The sequence below is a fragment of the Scyliorhinus torazame genome, chromosome 4, assembly GCF_047496885.1.
Source record: "Scyliorhinus torazame isolate Kashiwa2021f chromosome 4, sScyTor2.1, whole genome shotgun sequence".
NCBI lineage: Eukaryota > Metazoa > Chordata > Chondrichthyes > Carcharhiniformes > Scyliorhinidae > Scyliorhinus > Scyliorhinus torazame.
Window position 1 is genome coordinate 58886105 of NC_092710.1, and position 22626 is coordinate 58908730.

Genomic DNA, 22626 nt, shown 5'->3' on the forward strand with positions numbered 1-22626 from the left:
AATGCAGAGTTATGGGCGAAATCTTGACATTATGTACTCCGAGAGTAAAGCATTACAATTAATCCTCAGTGGGTGGCATTTGTTTTATTTGCCAATTGATTTCATCTTTTATGATTTCAAAATCTCTTCCTTGCTCATAACATTACAAAATCAGGAAAAAATCATATTTTAAAGGATTTTATGAACCTACCTGTAGATGTTGGATCCCCTCCTATGTTTGGACCTTCAGCCATGGTAGTGACAGTTGTTCCCAGATTAGGATGTCCTGTAAAAAATATAATATTGACAGGAAGATTAGTCAGAAATTTGAGGATGATAATTTCCTTGATAAACATGATGTTAGTCCCTCCCCCTGGATCAGTACAACAGCTGTTAGCTCTGGGATCGAGCATTTTCTGAATCTTATCATCAACCCTCCACAATCGCTGTGACACAAAAGCTGCCCAGTGAAATTCAGTGAGTCCTGCTGATTTCCACAACCCAGTTTCAGATATGCTCCCATTGGCAGAAACTCTGTACCAGGAAAGTGTGTGGTAAGATTTACTCATGCAACCCGGGCCAAACCCAGACGTATTTTCGGGGAGGAGAATATTCTGCGGGGAAATGTGAATTGGATGATCATTGAGAAATTAAATGAGCTTTCATTCTGTTAAAACAATCTGATGACGTGTTCTTATTTTCATTCACAAAGTGTTTAATATTTTTAATTTGTTGATTTATTTTGAAATTAGCTCTGATGACATTATATGATGACTATAATATTGATTTACAGACACAATATATTGCTGGGTGTCCTCCCTGGTGGATCTATAGGCAATGACTCTGTCCTTGTGTCCATGGTGAAGTATCCTGCTTAGTTCCATTGAATATGTTTACCATATTTCTCAAGGTGTCAGCTCCTGGCTAAAGAACATTACAGGAGCTCAGGACTTTTATCACTGTTCAGCTATGTTAAGGGCCAGGGTTTAGAGAACCCCAAAGTGTATCATGGAGTTCACCTGACCCACAACTTTTAATAGATTGTGGTTATGGGGAGCACACGGGCCCACTCGGCAAGTGTGATGCAACAGAAATCTACAGTACTTTTAAATTAAAACAATGTTTATTTATGAAACCAGTTAACACTTTATAAACCCACAGTAAACATCTTAACAACTATCAACACCAATAAATCGCCCAAAGCATACAGTACTCTATAAGTAACACTTAATCTTTCCTTGCAACATCCATAAGACAAAAAAAAAAACCTTTTTACAGAAAGACATCAGGTTTAACTTCTCTACAGAAACGGGTATTATTTTTAAATCACCAAAGGATCTGGAGATAGGCTTTAGATTGCAGAGAGACCAATACACTTTCTTGCTGTGACTGCAGCTATCCAGCTCTCAAAACAAAACTAAAACACACCCTGTAGCTGCGAGTCCAAAGCAAAAGCAGACAGACAGCCTAGCTTCACCCGCTCTCTGACATCACTGCAGCTATCTAATAAACACCCATTTCTTAAAGGTACACCCACTACAGCTATTCGATAAACACCCATTTCTTAAAGGTACTCTCACATGACAGCTATTATTAACACAAATATAGAATGTTATAAATTATGTAACTGTTATAAATCTTGCAAATTTAAACAATAAGGTACTGGACAGTACTGATTTATAGAATATCTTCATAATACCTTAAAACGTATAATTGGGTAGATTTGATAATTGATTTACCATCACAAATCTCCACTTGTGCATGTGTCTCACTGTGTGCTCACACTCGTATTCTTTCATCCCCCCCCCTCGTGGGAAAGTGGTTCATTCTCAGCTCAGTCGTTTCTCAATGGCATTAATTCATAATCAAGTCTGAGACCTTGGGCTGGATTCTCCAGTGCCCCAGCCGTGTGTTTCTCAATGGCCCGCCGCTCATTGGTGACAGGATTCTAACTTCCTGCCACTTGCCAATGGAATTTCCCATTGTAGCCACCTTATCCCGCCAGGAACCAGGAACAGAGAAGCCCAATGGCTGGGGAATCCAACTCTTCTTTTTTAAAAAAATATATTTTATTAAAATTTTTCAAACACAAATTTTTCCATTTTTACAACTCAACAAGGGATTATACACGAACTGGTAAATAACATTATTTAAATAATATAGTGAACCAAGAACAACAACTAAAAAAGAAAACAAAAGAAGAAAAAAAATAGCAAAAACACAAAATAGTGCCCCCCCCCCCCCCCGCCCCCCGCTCCCCCCTGGGTTGCTGCTGCTGTCATTTCTATCTTTTCATTATCGTTCTGCGAGACAGTCAAGGAACGGTTGCCACCGCCTGGAGAACCCCTGAGCCGATCCTCTCAACGCAAATTTTATTCGTTCCAATCTTATGAACCCTGCCATGTCGTTTATCCAGGCCTCCACGCCTGGGGGTTTCGCTTCCTTCCACATGAGTAGAATCCTATGCCGGGCTACTAGGGACGCAAAGGCCAAAGTATCGGCCTCTTTCGCCTCCTGCACTCCCGGCTCTTCCGCAACCCCAAATATAGCTAACCCCCAGCCTGGCTTGACCCGGACCTTCACCACCTTTGAAATTACCCTTGCCACGCCCCCCCAGAACTCATGCAGTGCCGGACACGACCAGAACATGTGTGTGTGGTTCGCCGAGCTTCCTGAGCACCTCCCACACCTGTCCTCCACCCCGAAAAACCTGCTCAGTCTTGCTCCCGTCATATGTGCTCTATGCAGAACCTTGAATTGAATCAGGCTAAGCCTGGCACACGAGGACGAGGAATTTACCCTACTTAGGGCATCAGCCCATAGCCCCTCCTCAATCTCTTCCCCCAGCTCTTCTTCCCATTTTCCCTTCAGCTCCTCTATCATCGCCTCCCCCTTGTCCCTCATCTCCCGGTATATTTCGGACACTTTGCCCTCTCCGACCCATACCCCAGAAATCACTCTATCTTGGATCCCCTGCGTCAGGAGCTGCGGAAATTCCCTCACCTGTTGCCTCGCAAATGCCCTCACTTGCATATACCGGAAGGCGTTCCCCGGGGGCAACTTATATTTTTCTTCTAGCGCTCCCAGACTTGCAAACGTCCCGTCTATAAACAGGTCTCGCAGCTTCCCAATTCCTGCTCTTTGCCAACACTGGAACCCCCCATCCATCCTCACTGGGACAAACCTGTGGTTATTACTTATCGGGGACCACACCGAGGCACCCGTCACTCCCCTGTGTCGCCTCCACTGCCCCCAGATCCTCAAGGTTGCCACCTCCACTGGGTTTGTGGTGTACCTTTTCGGGGAGAACGGCAGTGGCGCCGTCACCAGCGCTTTTAGGTTCGTTCCCTTACAGGACGCCATCTCCAGCTTCTTCCACGCTGCTCCCTCATCCACTTACAGACCATCGACACATTGGCGGCCCAGTAGTAGTCGCTCAAACTCGGCAGCGCCAGTCCCCCTCTGTCCCTACTGCGCTGCAGGAACCCCCGCTTTACTCTTGGGGTCTTTCCTGCCCACACAAAGCTCGTAATGCTCCTGTCTATTTTTTTTAAAAAAGGCCTTTGTGATCAGAATGGGGAGGCACTGAAACACGAAAAGAAACCTCGGGAGGACCACCATTTTAACTGCCTGCACTCTGCCCGCCAGCGATAGCGCACCATGTCCCACCTCTTAAAGTCCTCCTCCATCTGCTCCACCAGTCGCGTCAGGTTAAGTCTATGCAGGGTTCCCCAGTTCCTGGCCACCTAGATCCCCAGGTATCGGAAGTTCCTTTCCACTCTCCTCAGCGGCAGAGCATCTATCCCCCTTCCCTGTTCCCCGGGGTGCATTACAAAAAGCTCGCTCTTCCCCATATTTAGTTTGTATCCCGGGAACTCTCCAAACTCCCTAAGTATCTGCATTACTTCTGGCATCCCCTCTACCGGGTCCGCAACGTATAGCAGATCATCTGCGTAGAGCGACACTCGGTGGCTCCTCTCCCCCTCTAAGCACCCCCCTCCACTTCTTAGAATCCCTCAGCGCTATGGCCAGTGGTTCAATTGCCAACGCGAACAGCAACGGGGACAGGGGACACCCTTGTCTTGTACCCCTATGTAGCCGAAAATACACGGATCTTTGCCGGTTTGTGACTACGCTTGCCACCGGGGCCCCATATAAGAGTCTGACCCATCTAATAAACCCCTCACCGAACCCAAACCTCTTCAGCACCTCCCAGATAGTCCCACTCCACCCTATCAAATGCCTTCTCTGCATCCATCGCCGCCACTATCTCTGCCTCCCCCTCCGGTGGGGGCGTCATCATCACCCCCAGCAACCTTCGTACATTAACATTCAGGTGTCTCCCCTTTACAAACCCTGTCTGGTCGTCATGCACCACCCCTGGGACGCAATCCTCCATCCTTATCGCCATCACTTTTGCCAGCAGTTTGGCATCTACATTTAGGAGGGAGATAGGCCTGTATGACCCGCATTGCAGCGGGTCTTTATCTCGTTTCAGGATTAGCGATATCGTCGCCTCCGACATTGTCGGGGGTAGCATCCCCCTTTCCTTAGCCTCATTAAAGGTTCTTGCCAAGAGCGGGGCCAACAGATCCACATACTTCCTGTAGAATTCCACCGGAAACCCGTCTGGTCCCGGGGCCTTCCCTGCCTGCATGTTCCCCAGTCCTTTAATCACCTCATCCACCTCGATTGGTGCCCCCAGACCTGCCACCTCCTGCCCCTTCACCTTCGGGAACCTTAGCTGGTCCAGAAAGTGTAACATTCCTTCTTTTCCCCCCGGGGGTTGGGACCTATATAGCCTCTCATAAAAAGTCTCGTTCATTTTCCCTGCTCTCTGCTCCATCTTTCCCGTTTCGTCCCCAACTCCCCCGATCTCTCTCGCCGCTATCCTCTTCCGAAGTTGTTGGGCCAGCAGCCGGCTCGCCTTTTCCCCACACTCATATTGCATCCCCTGTGCCTTCCTCCACTGTGTCTCTGCCTTTCCCGTGGTCAGCAGGTCAAACTCCGTCTGTAGTCTTCGTCTTTCTCTGTATAGCCCTTTGTCTGGGGCCTCCGCATATTTTTTATCCACCCTCAAAATTTCCCCCACTAATCTCTCTCTTTCTTTGCCCTCTTGTTTCCCCTTGTGGGCTCTGATGGAGATCAGCTCTCCTCTAACCACCGCCTTCAGCGCTTCCCATACTACCCCTAACTGAACCTCCCCATCGTCGTTGACCTCCAGGTATCGCTCAATACACACCCTCACCCTTCTGCAGACCCCCTCATCCGCCAGTAGTCTCATATCTAGTCGCCAGAGTGGGCGTTGCTCCCTTTCCTCTCCTAGTTCCAAATCCACCCAATGCGGGGCGTGGTCTGAAATGGCTATGGCCGAGTATTCCGTTCCTGCCACTTTCGGAATCCAACTCTTCTAAAAGTCAGTTATCTCCTGTTCGACTAACAGGACACTAATGTATAAAACACAAAATCCACAGCATTTTAAACATTGAAAAAGGACAGAACTCAAAACAGTCAAAAGATGAGCCCTGAATGAAGGGAAGTAGATACACTCACACACACACGGGGAATTATGACGAGGGACTTGCATGACAGGATGAGTTTAGGGAGAGGAGGAAAGAAGCCATGAACAGAGTTCAATAGAAGGATAAACAATCAGAATTCCCCTGTGTATATGAACAATGTTTACTCCTGACCCTGTTTCCTTTTAAAAGAGTTATTATTTGTTTCTGTTGTTATGACCACAGCACAAGTTAATTGGCGAGCAAATCAAATTTCAGATGGAAACTTGGCTTACCATTAACATCCCTTTGTTTTACATCAATGATGTTATTGTCAATCTGTCCTTAATTCAGACCTATCCCTGACTTTCCATTCTACCCCACCTCCTTCTCCAACTATATCATTCATTACATTTCTACCCCTCTTCAGTTCTGCAGAAGGATCACATGGACTTGAAACATTAACTGTTTCTCTCCATAGATGCTGCCAGACTTGCTGAGTTCATACAGCATTTTTTGTTTTTATTCCCCTAATCTTGTCCCAGCTTAACTAAACCATTTACACACAGTCTCCTTTACAAAATAACAGAATACTACACAATATCTTTTAAAAATGCATTTTCACACTGCCTAAAAGGAACTGTCTGTTTTGATTTAGCCAATTGAATAAATAACCTAATTGGCCTAACACAAGATAGAATTCTGCAATTTGGGAGTATGCCGTGAACATCTCTCTCCTCCCCCATTCTGTCTCTTAATTCCATTACTATTTCAAATCAAAGGACAGGATTTGCCAGCTCTTCCTGCCCAGAGGATCTTCCGGTCCGTCGACCCTTTGTTGTGGCTTCCTTCGCAAAGGGCTGGCAAGCCAGGCAAAAAGCATAGAATCCCACAGTGCGGAAGGAGGCCATTCGGCCCATCGATTCTGCATCAACCCTCTGAAACAGCCCCCTACCTAGGCCCACTCTCCTGCCCCACCCCACCCCACGAACCCACTTAACCTGCACTAAGGGGTAATTTTAGCATGGCCAATCCACCTGACCTAAACCACCTGAAAGACTATAGACGTCAAAAGAACCAAAGACCCTGCCAGCAGCCAATGGCTCACTGCATGAGCTGTGGGAAAACCTCCCCCGACCATGCTGCGGAATCCTCGTCCAAGTCAAAAGGCTGCCCACAATTTCTTAAACTGTCATTTTAGCCATTATGTTTTAAGTGGAACATTCTCAAAAGTCTTCCCGAAATCCAAGTAAATTACATCAATTACATACTCATTTGTCTACCTTTTTAATAATTTCCTCAAAGATATCTATTGGATTCAGCAGACATGACATACCTTTAATAAAGCTATGCTGACTCCCTCTGATCAATTTATATTTGCTCATGTGGTGATGTGATATCTATTCAGAAGGTGTTTAACAAAGGGCCACATAACAGGCTTGTCAGCAAATTGAATTCCTTGGGGTAAAATAGGACAGTGGCAGCATGGATAGAAAATTGACTGAGTCACAGGAAACAGGGCAGTAATTAGCTTTCTGGACTAAAGGATATCCAGTGGGTTTTCCCAGGGTCACTACTGAGACCACTGTGCTTGAAAGTATATTAAAGGTTTTGGCTTGAGTGTACAGGGCACACTTTCAAAGTCTGCAGAAGACACAAAACATATTGTGAGGAGAATGATGATAAGGTTTCAAGTTGGCATATGCTAGTTGGTGCATAGGTAGGTTCATGTCAACACAGAAAGTCATATGGTTGTAACAGCAGTTTTCTAGAAACAAAGTTATGAATGAGTGTTCTAAGCATGTTATTGTTACAATATGGTCACTGGTTCTGTACAGAATGTGTAGCCACCTAAAATGGCTGATTCCCTATTAATTTGGCCAAAACCCGATTTAAAATGGCTAACCGAAAAGGCTGATGGGAAAAGCAGCCAGGACACAAACGGACAGCTGCAGACAGAATAGCGTATTCGGCTCTGGGGAAGTCGGCCCAGATCGATACTCAAGACCATTAGCAGCACATCAACCCAGACATCTGCAGTTTAATCGGCTATCCCCGGGAACAATTGCAACATATTAGCAATTGAATGCCGGGCCAGACCTGTCGGCGCCTGCAGTGGCCGAAACAAAGACAGGTGAACGACCACCCCCCGATCGAGGAATCGCCCCGTTATTGGACATATCGAATCCAGTGATTGGGAACAAGTCCAATCACTTGGGACTCAGGGTCAAGGGCCGCCCCGAGAGGCGGGAAGCCCCTGGGCCCTATAAAGTGAGGGACCAAGTTCAGATCTCGCTTTCTTTCCCTTCTTCTCCTGCTCGAGACCTTCGCAAGAACATCAACCAGAAACTGTAAGTTTGACTCCAGCGATCGCTACCCGATAAAGACTCCTAGCCATCGACCTGAATCCTTTTGAAAGCCTTTTTGAATCCCGCGGGCCAGATCCGATTCGATAAGCCATTCGTTTCCCTGACCTGGTGGGCCCTTCCTAAAGTTAAGTATTGGCCAGTAGTGGTAGGTTTCTATATAGATAGTAGGATTATTGTGTAAACATTACTTGTTGTATATAATAAATGACCGTTGATTTCAATCTTACTAAGTGGTGTGCTGACTTATTCATCATAACTCGAGCTTGAACCACGTGACGGTATCAGAAAGATACCTAGCGACTCGTGAGCAAAGGTGACAGAATTAGAGCTAATAAAACTAAGGCTAAAAAGAGCAACAAGTGTACACTCGGTGAATGGGCTTGAAGATGCCACGAGTTAGCGTGGAGTGAGAAGCCAATGTGGTGGGTTGGGGGCATGAAATACCATGGAGGGCATGAGGGGTGGATGGAAAGACACAAGTTAGCATGGGTAAGGCCTTTTGAACTTATTTTTCAAAATATTCCTGAATCATGACTTCTCAGAGGAGCTTTGATGCACAAGCAATGGAGAAGTCAGCCCGGGTCCACAGAAAATTGCAGAGGGGCTGAAGAGATGCTTACCGTACGCCTACTATGGAGCCTGCCAGGTCTGAAATAAATATTCAAGCTCCCACATGCACCCTCACCCACAACACTGAAAAGTGAGGGTGCTGGGGGCAGGAATATTAGAATTGGAACCCTCCTGCAATTTTTAAATAGTTTCAGAGTCCTTTCAATGTAAATCTGGCCCTTTGCATCCTCCTCTCAACTTTCTTTCCAACCTCTCTTTGTACCATCTGCAAATATGGCTGTGATGCTCGATCAATAACTCCTGAGGCGAGATTGGAGACAATTGAAGGCTTTATTGTACTAGATGTTTCCCCCAGCAGCGCAAGTACAGAATGCAGTTGCTGGGGAGACACAGGCTCTTATACTCCACCTTACTGGGCGGAACCAGCAGGCAGGCTTTACCAATGAAATAGCAGTCTCAGGTACCTCCCACACCAATGGTCTTACAGCATTATTCAGGGTACCGTAATACCCCTAATACCGACTACCACATTTACCCCATGTTAAAAAGAAGAGAGTCCGGCGGGGGTGGTGGTCTCACGTTATACAGTGGTAGAGGTGTAGGTTATGGTGGTACCCGGTATACATTAGCACAGTGTTTTGCCTCGTTACATGTCGCAACTATTTACAGTAATGATTTACAGTCAGAATGAAGCAATTAGTTGATCGGAGGCCCTGGTCGTCCTCTGCGATCGTTGTAGCTTCGGCGGTGATGCTGGCGCCGGCTCGGGCATCCGTAGCTCCGGGAGGGTGGCTTCGGCTTCTTCAGCAGCTTCATCACCCCTAATTGGGACCAGTGGAAGGACCGACCCACCTGGGAAAGGGGCGGCTGTGGGGTGCGCAGGTGGGAGGATGCGGTCGGTAGTTGAGTTGTGGGTGGGGATCCAGCGGGCGCCAGGTTCCGTAGGGAGACCGTATCCTGTCGTCCGTTGGGGTACGCCACGAAGGCGTATTGAGGGTTAGCGTGCAGGATGTGGACCCTCTCGACCAATGGGTCCGACTTGTGCGCTCGCACGTGTTTGCGGAGCAGGATGGGTCCAGGAGCTGCCAGCCAGGTTGGGAGCGAGGTCCCGGAAGAGGACTTCCTAGGGAAGACAAGGAGACGTTCGTGAGGGGTTTGGTTAGTGGTGGTACACAGCAGTGATTGGATGGAGTGGAGAGCATCTGGGAGGACCTCCTGCCAGCGGGAGACTGGGAGATTCCTGGACCGTAGGGCCAGTAGGATGGTCTTCCAGACCGTTCCGTTCTCCCTCTCCACCTGCTCGTTTCCCCGGGGGTTGTAATTGGTCGTCCTGCTCGAGGCAATGCCCTTGCTGAGCAGGAATTGACACAGTTCATCGCTCATGAAGGAGGACCCCTATCGCTGTGTATATAGGCGGAGAAATCAAACAGCGTGAAGATACTGTGGAGGGCTTTTGTGACAGTGACTGCGGTCATGTCGGGGCAGGGGATGGCGAATGGGAATCGGGAGTACTCGTCAATCACGTTTAGGAAGTAAGTGTTGCGGTCGGTGGAGGGGAGGGGCCCTTTGAAGTCCATACTGAGACATTCAAAGGGGCGGAAGCCTTTATCAGGTGCACTTTCTCTGGCCTGTAGAGGTGCGCCTTACACTCCGCGCAGATTTGGCAATTCCTGGTGGCGGTCCTGACCTCCTCGATGGTGTAGGGCAGGTTTCGGGTCTTAATGAAATGGAAGAATCGAGTGACCCCCGTGTGGCAGAGGTCCTCGTGGAGGGCCCGGAGGCGGTCCACTTGTGCGTTGGCACATATGCCGTGGGATAGGGCATCAGGAAGTTCGTTTAGCTTCCCGGAACGATACAAGGTCTCATAGTTGTAGGTGGAGAGCTCAATCCTTCACCGTAAGATCTTATCGTTCTTGATCTTGATCGTGCATTATCGAACATGAAAGCAACCGAACGTTGGTCAGTGACGAGTGAATCTCCTGCCGGCCAGGTAATGCCTCCAGTGCCGCACAGCTTCTACTATGGCCTGGCCCTCCTTTTCAACTGAGGAATGGCGGATTTCTGAAGCATGGAGGGTGCGTGAGAAGAAGGCCACGGGTCTGCCCGCTTGGTTGAGGGTGGCCGCCAGCGCTACGTCGGATGCGTCGCTCTCGACTTGGAAGGGGAGGGATTCGTCGACTGCGTACATCGTGGCCTTTGCGATGTCTGCTTTGATGCAGCTGAAGGCCTGGCGAGCCTCTGCCGACAGGGGAAAAACAGTGGATTGAATTAGTGGGCGGGCCTTGTCCGCATAGTTGGGGACCCACTGGGCATAATATGAGAAAAATCCCAGGCAGCGTTTCAGGGCCTTGGAGCAGTGGCGGATGGGGAACTCCATGAGGGGGCGCATGCGTTCGGGATCTGAGCCTATAACTCCATCATGTACTACGTAGCCGAGGAAGGCTAGACGGTCGGTGCTGAACACGTATTTGTCTTTGTTACATGTTAGATTAAGGATTTTTGCGGTATGGAGGAATTTTCGGAGGTTGGTGTCGTGGTCTGTTGGTCGTGGCCGCAGATGGGGACGTTATCGAGTTACGGAAACGTGGCACGCAAACAGTACTGGTCAACCATTCGGTCCATCTCACGCTGGAAGACCGAGACTCCATTTGTGATACCGAAGGGAACCCTTAGGAAGTGGTAGAGCCGCCCATCTGCTTCGAATGCAGTGTATTTGCGGACGCGAGGGCAGATGGGGAGCTGGTGGTAGGCGGATTTTAGATCCACCGTGGAAAAGACCTTGTATTGTGCAATCTGATTGACCAGATCAGATATGCGGGGGAGAGGGTACGCATCGAGCTGCGGATACCTGTTTGTAGTCTGACTGTAATCGATGACCATCCTATGCTTCTCCCCGGTCTTTACAACCACTACTTCAGCTCTCCAGGGACTGCTGCTAGCCTCAATAATACCTTCCTTCAGTAACCGCTGGACTTCCGACCTAATGAAGGTCCGGTCCTGGGCACTGTACCGTCTGCACCTGGGGGCGACGGGTTTGCAATCCGGGGTGAGGTCCGCAAACAGGGAAGGCGGATCGGCTTTGAGGGTCACGAGGCTGCAGACAGTGAGGGGGGTATAGGGCCGCCAAATTTAAAAGTTAAGCTCTGGAGGTTACATTGGATGTCTAACCCTAGGAGCGTGGCAGCGCAGAGGTGAGAAAGGACGTAGAGCCGGTAATTTTTAAACTCCCTTCCCTGGACCGTGAGGTTCGCTATGCAGAACCCTTTGATCTCTACCGAGTGAGACCCGGAGACCAGGGAGATTTTTTGGTTGACTGGGTGGATGGGAAGAGAACAGCGCCTTACCGTATTGGGGTGTATGAAGCTCTCTGTGCTCCCGGAGTCGATCAGGCAGGATGTTTTATACCCGTTGATGAGCACGGTCGTCGTCGCAGCCGAGTGTCGCAGCCGAAGCCAGACTGGTCCAGGGTCACCGAGGCAAGTCGTGGCAACATTTGGATGGTTTCCTCGGGCGGTGTTTGGTCATCCGAGTCGGGGTCCTGAGAGTCCAGCCAAGATGGCAGCGCCCACTGGTCGCACATGGCTGGAGGTGTACAAGATGGCGGCGCCCATCCGTCGGGGACAAGATGGCGGTGCCCGGAGGCCGCATGTGGCCCTGGAGAAGGAAGATGACGGCGCACGCTGGCCGTACGTGGCTCGTGGAGAGAGTTGTGATGGCGGTCCCAGTTCGCCCCCAGAGACTGCGGTAACCGCCTGGGCCTGGCATACCGCCACGAAATGGCCCTTTTTGCCACACCCTTTGCAGGTGGATGAGCGGGCCGGGCATCGCTGTCGGGGGTGCTTGGCTTGCCCGCAAAAATAGCAGCGGGGCCCCCCGGGGTTGCCTTGCAGTCTCGCAGCACAAGCTTGTGGGGGGGGGGGATTCATCGGATTCGGTTCCACGCTGCCCAAGGAGCTGCCGCGCTGTCAGGGACGTCAGCGCGGGCGTTTCGGGAGGCCACATCCAGGGAGCTAGCAAGGGCCCGTGCCCCCTTGAGGCCTAGTGTCTCTTTCTCCAGCAATCGCTGGCGGATTTGGGAGGACAGCATACTGCAACAAATGCGTCCCGGATCAAAACTTCTGTGTGGTCGCTGGCCGAAACTTGCGGGCAGTCACAGTTCTTCCCTAACACCAGGAGCGCACAGTAGAACTCTTCCAGCGGTTCCCCGGGGATATGTCGCCTCGTCGCTAGCAGATGTAGGGCATAGACCTGGTTTACAGGGCGAATATAGTGCCCTTTCAGCAGGGTCATTGCGGCCTCAAAATCGTCCGCATCCTCGATGAGGGTGTAGATCTCTGGGCTCTCACCCTCGAGTGGAAAACTTGCAGTTTCTGGTCCTCCGTAGGTTCAGTCGTGGCCATCCTGAGGTACCCTTTGAAGCACGCCGGCCAGTGTTTAAACGTTACCGCTGAGTTTGCCGCGTGTGGGCTGAGTTGCAGACACTCTGGCTTGATTCGGAGCTCTATTCTTTAAAATCTAGTACAAAAATTGATGCTCGATCAATAACTCTGAGACGAGATTGGAGACAATTGAAGGCTTTATTGTACTAGCTATTTCCCCCAGCAGCGCAGGTACAGAATGCAGCTGCTGAGGAGGCAGAGGCTCTTATACTCCGCCTTACTGGGCGGAACCAACAGGCAGGCTTTACCAATGAAATAGCAGTCTCAGGTACCTCCCACACCAATGGTCTTACAGCATTTTTCAGGGTACCATAATACCCCCAATACCAACTACCACAGGCTGCAATACAGTCAGTCCCTTCATCCAAGTCATTGATATAGATTGTAAATAATTGACGTCCCAGCACTGATCACTGTGACACCCATGTGTTACAGTTGGTCAGACTGAAAATGATCCACTCATCCCAACTCGGTTTCCTGTTAGCCAATTCTCTATTAGCACCCGAAAACCGTCCTACCTTGTGCAGTAATCTTTTATGTGGTACCACATCAAAAGCAATTTGAAAAGCCAGATATAAAACTACTCGTTCCTTTTAACGTCCCTGCTGAGCGTCGCTGGCCGGGGATTTTGAATCAATTTTTAATATATGTCATGGCGGGATACCAACCTGGTTCGCAAGGGCTTCATCCTGGGTTAAGAGAATCCATAGGATAACTATAATGCAGACGGAGGCAATTCGGCCCATTGAGTCTGTACCGACCCTCTAAAAGAGCACACTACTTAGGCCCACTCCCCTGCCCTATCCCCACAACTCCACCTGGTGTTGTGAGGCAGCAGTGCCGACCACTGTGCCACCGTGCCACCAGAGTGACATTATCACTACCCCATCAGCTCGCAGAAAACACAAATTTCCCTTTCACAAAACCATGTTAACTGTTTGAACGTAGTAGAAGTTTAGAAATGTCCTGCTACTACCTCCTCAGTAATGGATTCTAGCATCGTCCCAATGATGGCTGTTAGGCTAACTGGCCTTCTTTTTCGTTGTTCATTTAGAGACTGTGGGGTGGGGGGGGGCGGTCGCTGGCTTAGCCAGCATTTATTGCCCATCCCTAGTTGCCCTTCAGGTGGTGGTGAGCTGCCTTCTTGAACCGCTGTTGTCCCTGAGGAGTAATGCACTGTGCTGTTCGGGAGGGAGTTGCAGAATTTTGATCCAACGACAGTGAAGGAACCGTGATATATTTCCAAGTCAGAATGGTGAGTGACTCTGAGGGAAACATCCAGGTGGTTGTGTTCCCAGGAATCTGCTGCCCTTATCCTTCTAGATAGCAGTTGTGGGTTTGGAAGGTGCTGCTGAAGAAGCCTTGTTCCTGCAGTTGCAACTGTGTGTCAGTGATGGAGGGAGTGAATGTTTGTGAAAGGGGTACCAATCAAGTAGGGCCGCTTTGTCCTGGATGTTAAACTGTTAAATGTCTTGCGTGTTGTTGGAGCTGCACTCATTCAGGTAAGTGGAGAGTATTCCATCACACTCCTGATTTATGCCTTGTAGATGGTGGAAAGGCATTTGGGGAGTCAGGAGGTGAGTTAATCACCACACAATTGCTAGCCTTTCAACTGTTCAGGTAATCACAGTATTTATTTGGCTAGTCCAGTGGAGTTTCTGGTCAGTGGTAACCCACCGGATGTTGATAGTGAAGGATTTGGTGATGTTAATGCCACTGAATGTCAAGGTGTGGTGGTTTGATTCTTTCTTATTGGAGATGGTCATTGTCCGGCAATTGTTTGACATGAATGTTACTTGTCAGCTCAAGCCTGGATATTGTCCAGGTCTTGCTGCACTTGGACATGAACTGCTTCAGTATCTGAGGAGTCTCGAATGCTGGTGAACATTGTTGCAGTCATCTGCAAACATCCCCACTTCTTATCATATAATGGAAGGAAGTTCATTGATGAAGCAGGTGATGATGGATGGACCCATGACACTACCCTGAGGAACTCCTGCAGCGATGTCATGGAGTTGAGATGAGTGGTTCGCACTATTGCCTCTCAGCACTAGGGACATGGGTTCAATTCATGCCTTGGATTGCTGTCTGTGTGGAGTTTGTATGTTCTCCCTGTGTCTGTATGGGTTTCCCCCAAGCACTCTGGTTTCCTCCCTGTCTAAAGATGTGAAGGTTACGTGGATTGGCCATGATAAATCCCCCCTTAGTGTTCAGGGATGTACAGGTTAGGTTATGAGGTTACTGGGATAGGGGAGAAGTGGGCATGGGGAGAGTGCTCATTCAAAGGGTCGGTGCAGACCCGTTGGGCCAAATGGCCTTCTTCCGCACTATAGGGATTTTATGATTCTATAGTGGGGTTGTGGGGATAGGGTAGGGGATTGGGCCTAGGTAGGGTGGTCTTTCGAAGGGTCGGTGCAGACCCAATGGGCCGAACAGCCTCCTTCTGCACTGTAGGGATTCTCTGATTCCATGACTGAACTTCAACCATCACGATCATTTTCCTTAGTGCCAGGCATAACTCAAGCCAGCAGAGGACTTTAGGCCTGATTCCCACTGAGCCCAGTATTGCTCGGGATCTTCAATGCCACACTCGATCACATGCTGCTTTGATGTCAAGGACACTCACCCTCACCTCGGAGTTCAGCTTTTTCGCCCATGTTCGAACCAAGGCTATCATGAGGTCAGGAGCTAAGTGACCCAGGCAGAACAAAACTGAGTGTCCGCAAGCAGGTTATTGTTGAGTAAGTGCTGCTTGACAGAGATGTAGATAGCCCCTTCCAGCACTTTACTCATTATCGAAAGTAGACGAATGGGGGCGATAATTGGCCGGGTTGGAATGATCCCGTTTCCTGTATACCCACATACCTGGGGTAACTTCCACATTGCTGGGCAGATGAAGGTGTTGCATCTGTTATGGAACTGTTTGGCTAGGGCTGTAACAAGTTCTGGATAGTATTCAGTGCTATTTGCGGAATATTGTCAGGACCCATAGAGTTTATGATATCCAGTGCCTTCAGCCGTTTTGTGATATCACGTGGCGTGAATCAATTAGCTGAAGGCTGGCATCTGTGATGCTGGGGACCTCCGGAGGAGGCGGAGATGGATCATCCACTCCCTTCTGGCTGAAGATAATAATAATCTGTATTGTCACAAGTAGGCTTACATTAACACTGCAATAATGTGACTGTGAAAAGCCCGTAGGCACCACATTCCAGCGCTTGTTCGGGTACACAGAGGGAGAATTCAGAATGTCCAAATTACCTAACAGCACATCTTTTGGGACATGTGGGAGGAAACCGGAGCACCCGGAGGAAACCCACGCAGACACAGGGAGAATATGCAGACTCCGCACAGACAGTGACCCAAGCCAGGAATCGAACCTAGGACCCTGGCGCTGTGAAGCAACAGTGCTAACCACTGTGCTACCGTGTCACCCATGCTACTGTGCTGCCCATTGTTGGATGCTTCATCGTTTAAACAGATCTGCTGGGCTCCTCCATCATTGAGATTGGGGAGGATAGGGGTATTTGTGGAGCCTACTCCTCCACGCCGCTGTTTAATTGTCCACCATCATTCACAGCTGGATTTGGTGGTATTGTAGAGCTTAGACCGGATTTGGTTATGGAATTGCTTAGTTCTGTCTATTACTTGCTGCTTATTCTGTTTGGCATGCAAGTAGCCCTGTGTTGTAGCTTCAGAACGTTGACACCTTATTTTTAGGTATGCCTGGTGTTGTCCTGGCATTCGCGCCTGTACTCGTCATTGAACCAGGGTTGCTCCCCTGACTTGGGTTACAGGTTGTAGTGGACTACAATTCTGCTGCTGCCAATGGCCTACAGCACTGCATAGATGCCCACTCGAGTCATTAAATTTGTTCAAAGTCTGTCCCATTAAGGAGGTTGTTGTGTCACACAACACAATGGATTCCTGCGATGCAGGATTGTCATATGATGTGACACTGGGTCGACTGGGTCTGCATTCAGAATAATGAGAAGGGATCTAATTGAAACATAAAAAATTCTGACAGGGCTGGACAGACTGGATACAGGAATGTGGTTTCCTTTGGCTGGAGAGTCTAGAACAAGGGGTCCAAGACTGAGATGGGAAGAAATGTCTTCACTCAAGTGGTGTGCGCCTATGAAATTCTCTAGCATAGAAGGCTGTGGAAGCCAGATTACTGAATACGTTTAAGAAGGAAATAGATAGATTTCTAGACTGTAAAGGTGTCAAAGGTATAGCTGTCGTGTGGTGTTGAAATCAGCCATGTTCACATTGAATGACAGACTGGCTCGTAGGGCTGAATGGCTGAAACCTGTGTTAATCATTGCGCTTTCAATATTGCAAAGGGATGGAAGCCTGGCTGCTGATGTTAAGAGGTGTTTTGGGAAAGATGTTTGGGAAACATGACATCCTTATTCAAAAAAAAGTTGCACGGACAAGCCCAGCAACTACAGGCCACTCAGTTTAACTTTGGTGGTGATGGAGCTTCTGGAAGCAAATATTCAGAATAGAATTAATAGTCACATGGAAAAATATGGGTTGATTAGGAACAGTCAGCATCAATTTGCTGGACTTCTGTCAAGATGAGGGTTGATGAGGGTAATGTTGTTGATGTGGTGTACACATCAAAAGGTGTTTAATACAGTGCCGTACAACAGACTTGTAAGAGTTACAGCTCATGGAATAAAAGGGAGAGTAGCAACATAGATTTAAAACTGGCTGAGTAACAGGAAGCAGAGAGTGATGTTCAATGGATATTGGGCAGCACGGTAGCCTTGTGGATAGCACAATTGCTTCACAGCTCCAGGGTCCCAGGTTCGATTCCGGCTTGGGTCACTGTCTGTGCGGAGTCTGCACATCCTCCCCGTGGGTGCGTGGGTTTCCTCCGGGTGCTCCGGTTTCCTCCCACAGTCCAAAGATGTGCAGGTTAGGTGGATTGGCCATGATAAATTGCCCTTAGGGTCCAAAATTGCCCTTAGTGTTCGGTGGGGTTGCTGGGTTATGGGGATGGGGTGGCGGTGTTGACCTTGGGTGGGGTGCTCTTTCCAAGAGCTGGTGCAGACTCGATGGGCCAATCTGCTCTGTAAATTCTATGATAATCTATGATATTTTGGGGGCTGGAGGGCGGTTTGTAGTGGTGTTCCCCAAGGGTCAATCGAGACCCTTGCTTTTCCTGATATACATTAATGATCTAGATCTTGATGTGCAGGGGCCAATTTCTAAGTTTACAGATAATACAAAACTTGGCTGTATTGGAGGACAGTGTAGAACCTCAAAAGGACATAGTTGTTGGAGTGTGCAGATGTTCAATGCAGAACGGTGAGAGGCTTCCGGTGGCGACATGTAGGTGGAGGTCGCACATTGAGTGACTCCTGCTAGAGCGTCTGGTTGTTGGCCCTTTGTACCCAGTTTGCAGGGAACAATCTTGGATGATTAGGTGTTAGAAAGCCTGAAGGATGTTGAAGTTCCAGAAGACAATCAGGGGAAGGGGGCGAGCGGAAATTCGCTGGTGACTTCAACTGAGTCAAGGAGGAGGAAAGATGGTGAGTGCACGCCCGTTGGGTGGAGCCACATGCCCTATAGAGCAGCTAAGCTGGCCGTAGTCATGGCGGGGAGTTTGAGCGGCTGTTCTCCAGCATTTTGATATGCATCGAAAAGAGATAATGACCTCGCTCAAGGATTGGGTGGATGAGACTCTTGCCCCGATGAAGGAGGCTTTGACAAAGACATCGACGGAGGTGCAGGAGCAAGGAGAGATGTTGAAGGAGGTGGAGAAGGCATAGCGACCAGTTCACCTCGATGGGTGAGGCACTGCGGAGGGTGGTGGAGAGCAATCTAGGGCTAAGAGCCAAAAGTGGAGGACCTGGAGAACAGGTCACGAAGGCAGAATTTAAGGGTCATTGGATTGCCTGAGGGGGATGGATGAACGGAGGCCAGCGGAATACTTTGCAGAGATGTTTGCTAAGTTTATGGGGGAAGAGGAGGACCCCCTCAGGGCCCACCGGTCGCTTCAGCAGAAGTCAAAGACGAATGAGCCACAGAGGGCTTCCACAGTTATCAGGTGAAGCGGAGCTGAGAAGGCATTGGTGTTTGGACATACTAGGATCTTACAGCGGAGTTGACGGGGGGGGGGGGCCTTTGGCTGGCCAAAGGCAGCATCATACAAGAGTAACATGAGGTTTTGGTTGATCTACCCGACGAAGCGGAGGGTAACTCACAACTCTGAGGACTTCTTTTTTTTTTAAATTTAGAGTACCCGATTCATTTTTTCTAATTAAGGAGCAATTTAGCGTGGCCACTCCACCTGCCCTGCACATCTTTGGGTTGTGGTGCGAAACTCACGCAAACACGGGGAGAATGTGCAAACTCCACACGGACATTGACCCAGAGTCGGGATCGAGCCTGGGACCTCGGCGCCATGAGGCAGCAGTGCTAACCACTATGACACTGTGCTGCCTGATCTCTGAGGACATCTACTTTGAGACGGCGGAAGAGACGGAGGCGTTTGTGAAAGCTGAAGGGCAGGGACTGAGATGAGTTTTGACTTTTATGGTGTTGATCTTTCTCTTTTCTTATGTGTATCTCTCTTCGCTTTTTCTTTTTACTTATGCTTGATGATGCAGTTGGGAAAGGATGGTTTGGGGGTTGGTGGTGATTGGGGCCACATTCGGGGTGTCAGACCTGCCGGAGCTGCAGACGGGAGCAGGGGAAGATGGTTTAGCTCGCAGGTGGGTTCTGTTGGAGTGGAGTTCAGCTTTTACACTTTGTGCCTCGGTGTTGTGGGGGGATCGAATGGAATTCTTGCACTTGAGGATGTGAAGTTTGCCCTAAGAGGGCATCCACAAGAGATGGTGTTAGTTTATTCTGCATTTCAGGAAGTTAGTTACCGTCAACTGGGGGGGGGGGGGGGGGGGGGGGGGGAAGGAGGGTTGACTGGCCGGAGGGGGGGGGGGGCGCTTGTACTGGGTTTATTTTGTGATGTGATGTTTTGTAAATGTTAAAATGTTAAAAACTTGAATTAAAGTACAAGTGTGAGGTAGGAAGAACATGGAGACAATATAAAGTTAGGGGTATAATTCTGAAGGGGTTTCAGGAGCAGAGGGTCCTGCCCGTATATGTCCATAGATCATTGAAGGTGTCAGAACAGGTGGAAAGAGCAGCTAATAAAGCATATTGTATCCTGAGTGTATTATAGAGCAGAGTACAAGAGCAAGGAGGTGATGCTGAATTTATACAAGACACTAGTTGGACCCCAGATGGGAGTATTTTGTACAGGTCTGGGCCACTCTAAAGGAAGGACGCATTGGAGAGAGTGCAGAAGAGGTTTACATGGATGGTTTCAACAATGAGAAACTTCAGCTGAAAGGTAGGTTGGAGAGGTTGGGTCTATTTTCCTTGGAGAGAAGAAGGTTAAGCGGAAATTTCATAGAGATATTCAAAATCATGAAGGTGCTGGACAGAGTAAATAGGGAGCAACTGTTCCCGCTCGAAAAAGGAACAAGAACGAGATGGAACAAATTTGACGTGATTTTCAAAAGAAGCAAATGTGATGTGAAAAGATCTGGAATCCACTGTCTGAAAGTATGATGGAGGCAGGTTCCAGTGAGGCATTGAAGAGGACAGCAGATGATTATTTGAACAGAAATAATGTGCAGGGGTGCGGTGACATAATGCTCATTTAGAGATTCGGTGCAGACACGATGGCCTTCTATCAATTCTGTGATTCCGTGATGAAAAAGACAGGTGAGGAGAGTACATTGGAGATTTAACAGCAGTTTGCAGTTATGGAAGGTTCAATTGTGAGTTTATTAATGAGGGGTTGATGATGGAATATTTTCAGGGAGTAGTCCAGTGCTTGAGGAGATGACAGAGTTAATGATATTAGATAACATTGTTATGGGAGAGGTGTTTTCAGAACCCCAAAATGTATCATGAAGTTCAACCAACCTCCCCCTTTAATGTATTTGTTGCTTTTCCTAGCACACGGCTTGTTCCCTAGGTGTGGGATTACAATTATGGACACGTGGGTTTTTAAACACAAAACATTGTTTATTCCATGAACTCAACTTAACATCTTAAATAAACATTGGATCTCTTAACACCCCTTACTTCAAAGATAACTCAGAAAATATTGCAACAGTAAATAATTCCTCAAAATGTTCCTTCAAACTTTCAAGAGACTTAACACCTTTAAACAGAATCACATCAGGTTAAAGGCTTTACTATTATGAGTTTAAATCACCCAAATGATCCAGAGATAGTCTTTCATGGCAGAGATTCAGCTCACTGCAAACACAGACACTGCCAAGCTCTTTTCAAACTCTAAACTGCAGCTCTCTGGAAACACACAGACACACACAAGCTGCTTTTTCAAACTGAAACCTCAAAATGGCTGATCTAAAGCCCAGCTCCACCCACTCTCTGACATCACTGTTTTCTTAAAGGTACATTGCTTAAATATCCATGTCTTAAACGTACTCTCACATGACAACATGGTACCCAAGAAGGGAGGTTTGGTGTAAAGATATTTAGTGGGACTAGGGCCCAAAGAGCTGGAGTCATCTACAAGGTAACTCAAAGTAGACTTGCAGGAAGATGGAAATAAACAAGATAATTATTTGAGGATAATGTGGTTGGGAAGAGATGGGTGGGGGGAGGGAAGGATGTTTGAAAGGTTTGGCTTGGTGAGCAAGAAGGAAGGAATATGGCAAAGGCAGCTAAACAATCACCATGTCCAAAAAGCTCCCTGCTCATGTTGTTTGAGCTGAGGCTGGAGAAATAAATGATGACGTGTTCAAAAGAGATAGCTGATATGAAAAAACTGAGTTATTTTAGAATTCTGGAATGCTCCTGGAGCAGGTTTGAGACATAAAAGCAAGACTTGGCAGTGGTTAGCACGATGAGATTCAGGCTGAACCATTTGTCTGCCAAAAACTTTCCGATGTGCATGATTCGAGACCGGGTCATTTCAAAGTGGAAGACAGCGAGGATTTCACTGGAGACAAGGGCAAGGGTGGAGATGATAGATCAGATCAATAGATGCAGAAACATTGTAACAAATGGAGTATAGAAGGCTAACTGGGAATTTGAACGTTTGTTATGTGGCTGGGGGGGGGCAAATATTGACCAGGGGAGGCAAAAAAAGCAGGTGGGGCTTGACAGAAAGGGAACATGAATAGAGTGGAATACAAAAGAGCGATCAGGAATGGTATTATCACCAATTGAGATGACAGGAGTAAAATTTTGCAGGAGGATTCTATTCCCACATTAGTGGGCTCGGATCAATCAAATTACACCCAGTCCCTCACTCCCCACCATCCCTGCCGGAGGTCCAACGTCCACTGAGGACGAAGGGGAGTATTTCATTCTGCGTCCATTCACACTGCAGGCACCAGCCCATGAAGCGATGGTCGGAGTATACTGTACCCTCAGAGCACTGGTTGAAACCACTCTAATCCTGTTCCAGGTTTCTGATACTAACAGAGCTCTGCTGCAATTACTGAGCCTTTCAAGATCTGTACAGCCATTTAAACAACAGGCCTCAAAACCAGAGGATTGACACTAATTTCAGAACATATCATGAGGGTATATGGAATCACTGTGATTAACAGCATCAGTAGCTTGAGTGGCGAGGCCAAAACCAATGGGAGTTGACCTGTCCACTGCCAGGGATGAGGAGCTGATGGCAGGAAGGGTGTCAAACAGAAGGACAGAGTGTTTCTTTCAAAAAAGAGCAGTGCAGATCCTGGAGCTTTCAGTACTTTGGGTGTT

General features: G+C 48.3%; 1 protein-coding gene across 2 annotated transcripts in view; it reads right to left on the minus strand.

Moving 5' to 3' along the window:
• LOC140410233 (NACHT, LRR and PYD domains-containing protein 3-like) overlaps window positions 1-22626 on the minus strand; it is a 113031-nt gene that overhangs the window by 86579 nt on the left and 3826 nt on the right. For both annotated transcript variants that reach the window (XM_072498186.1, XM_072498185.1), the window contains exon 2: window positions 191-265. In XM_072498186.1, the coding sequence (XP_072354287.1) occupies window positions 191-233 (43 nt within the window). In that variant the 5' untranslated portion in view covers window positions 234-265. The remainder of the gene's footprint in view (window positions 1-190; window positions 266-22626) is intronic.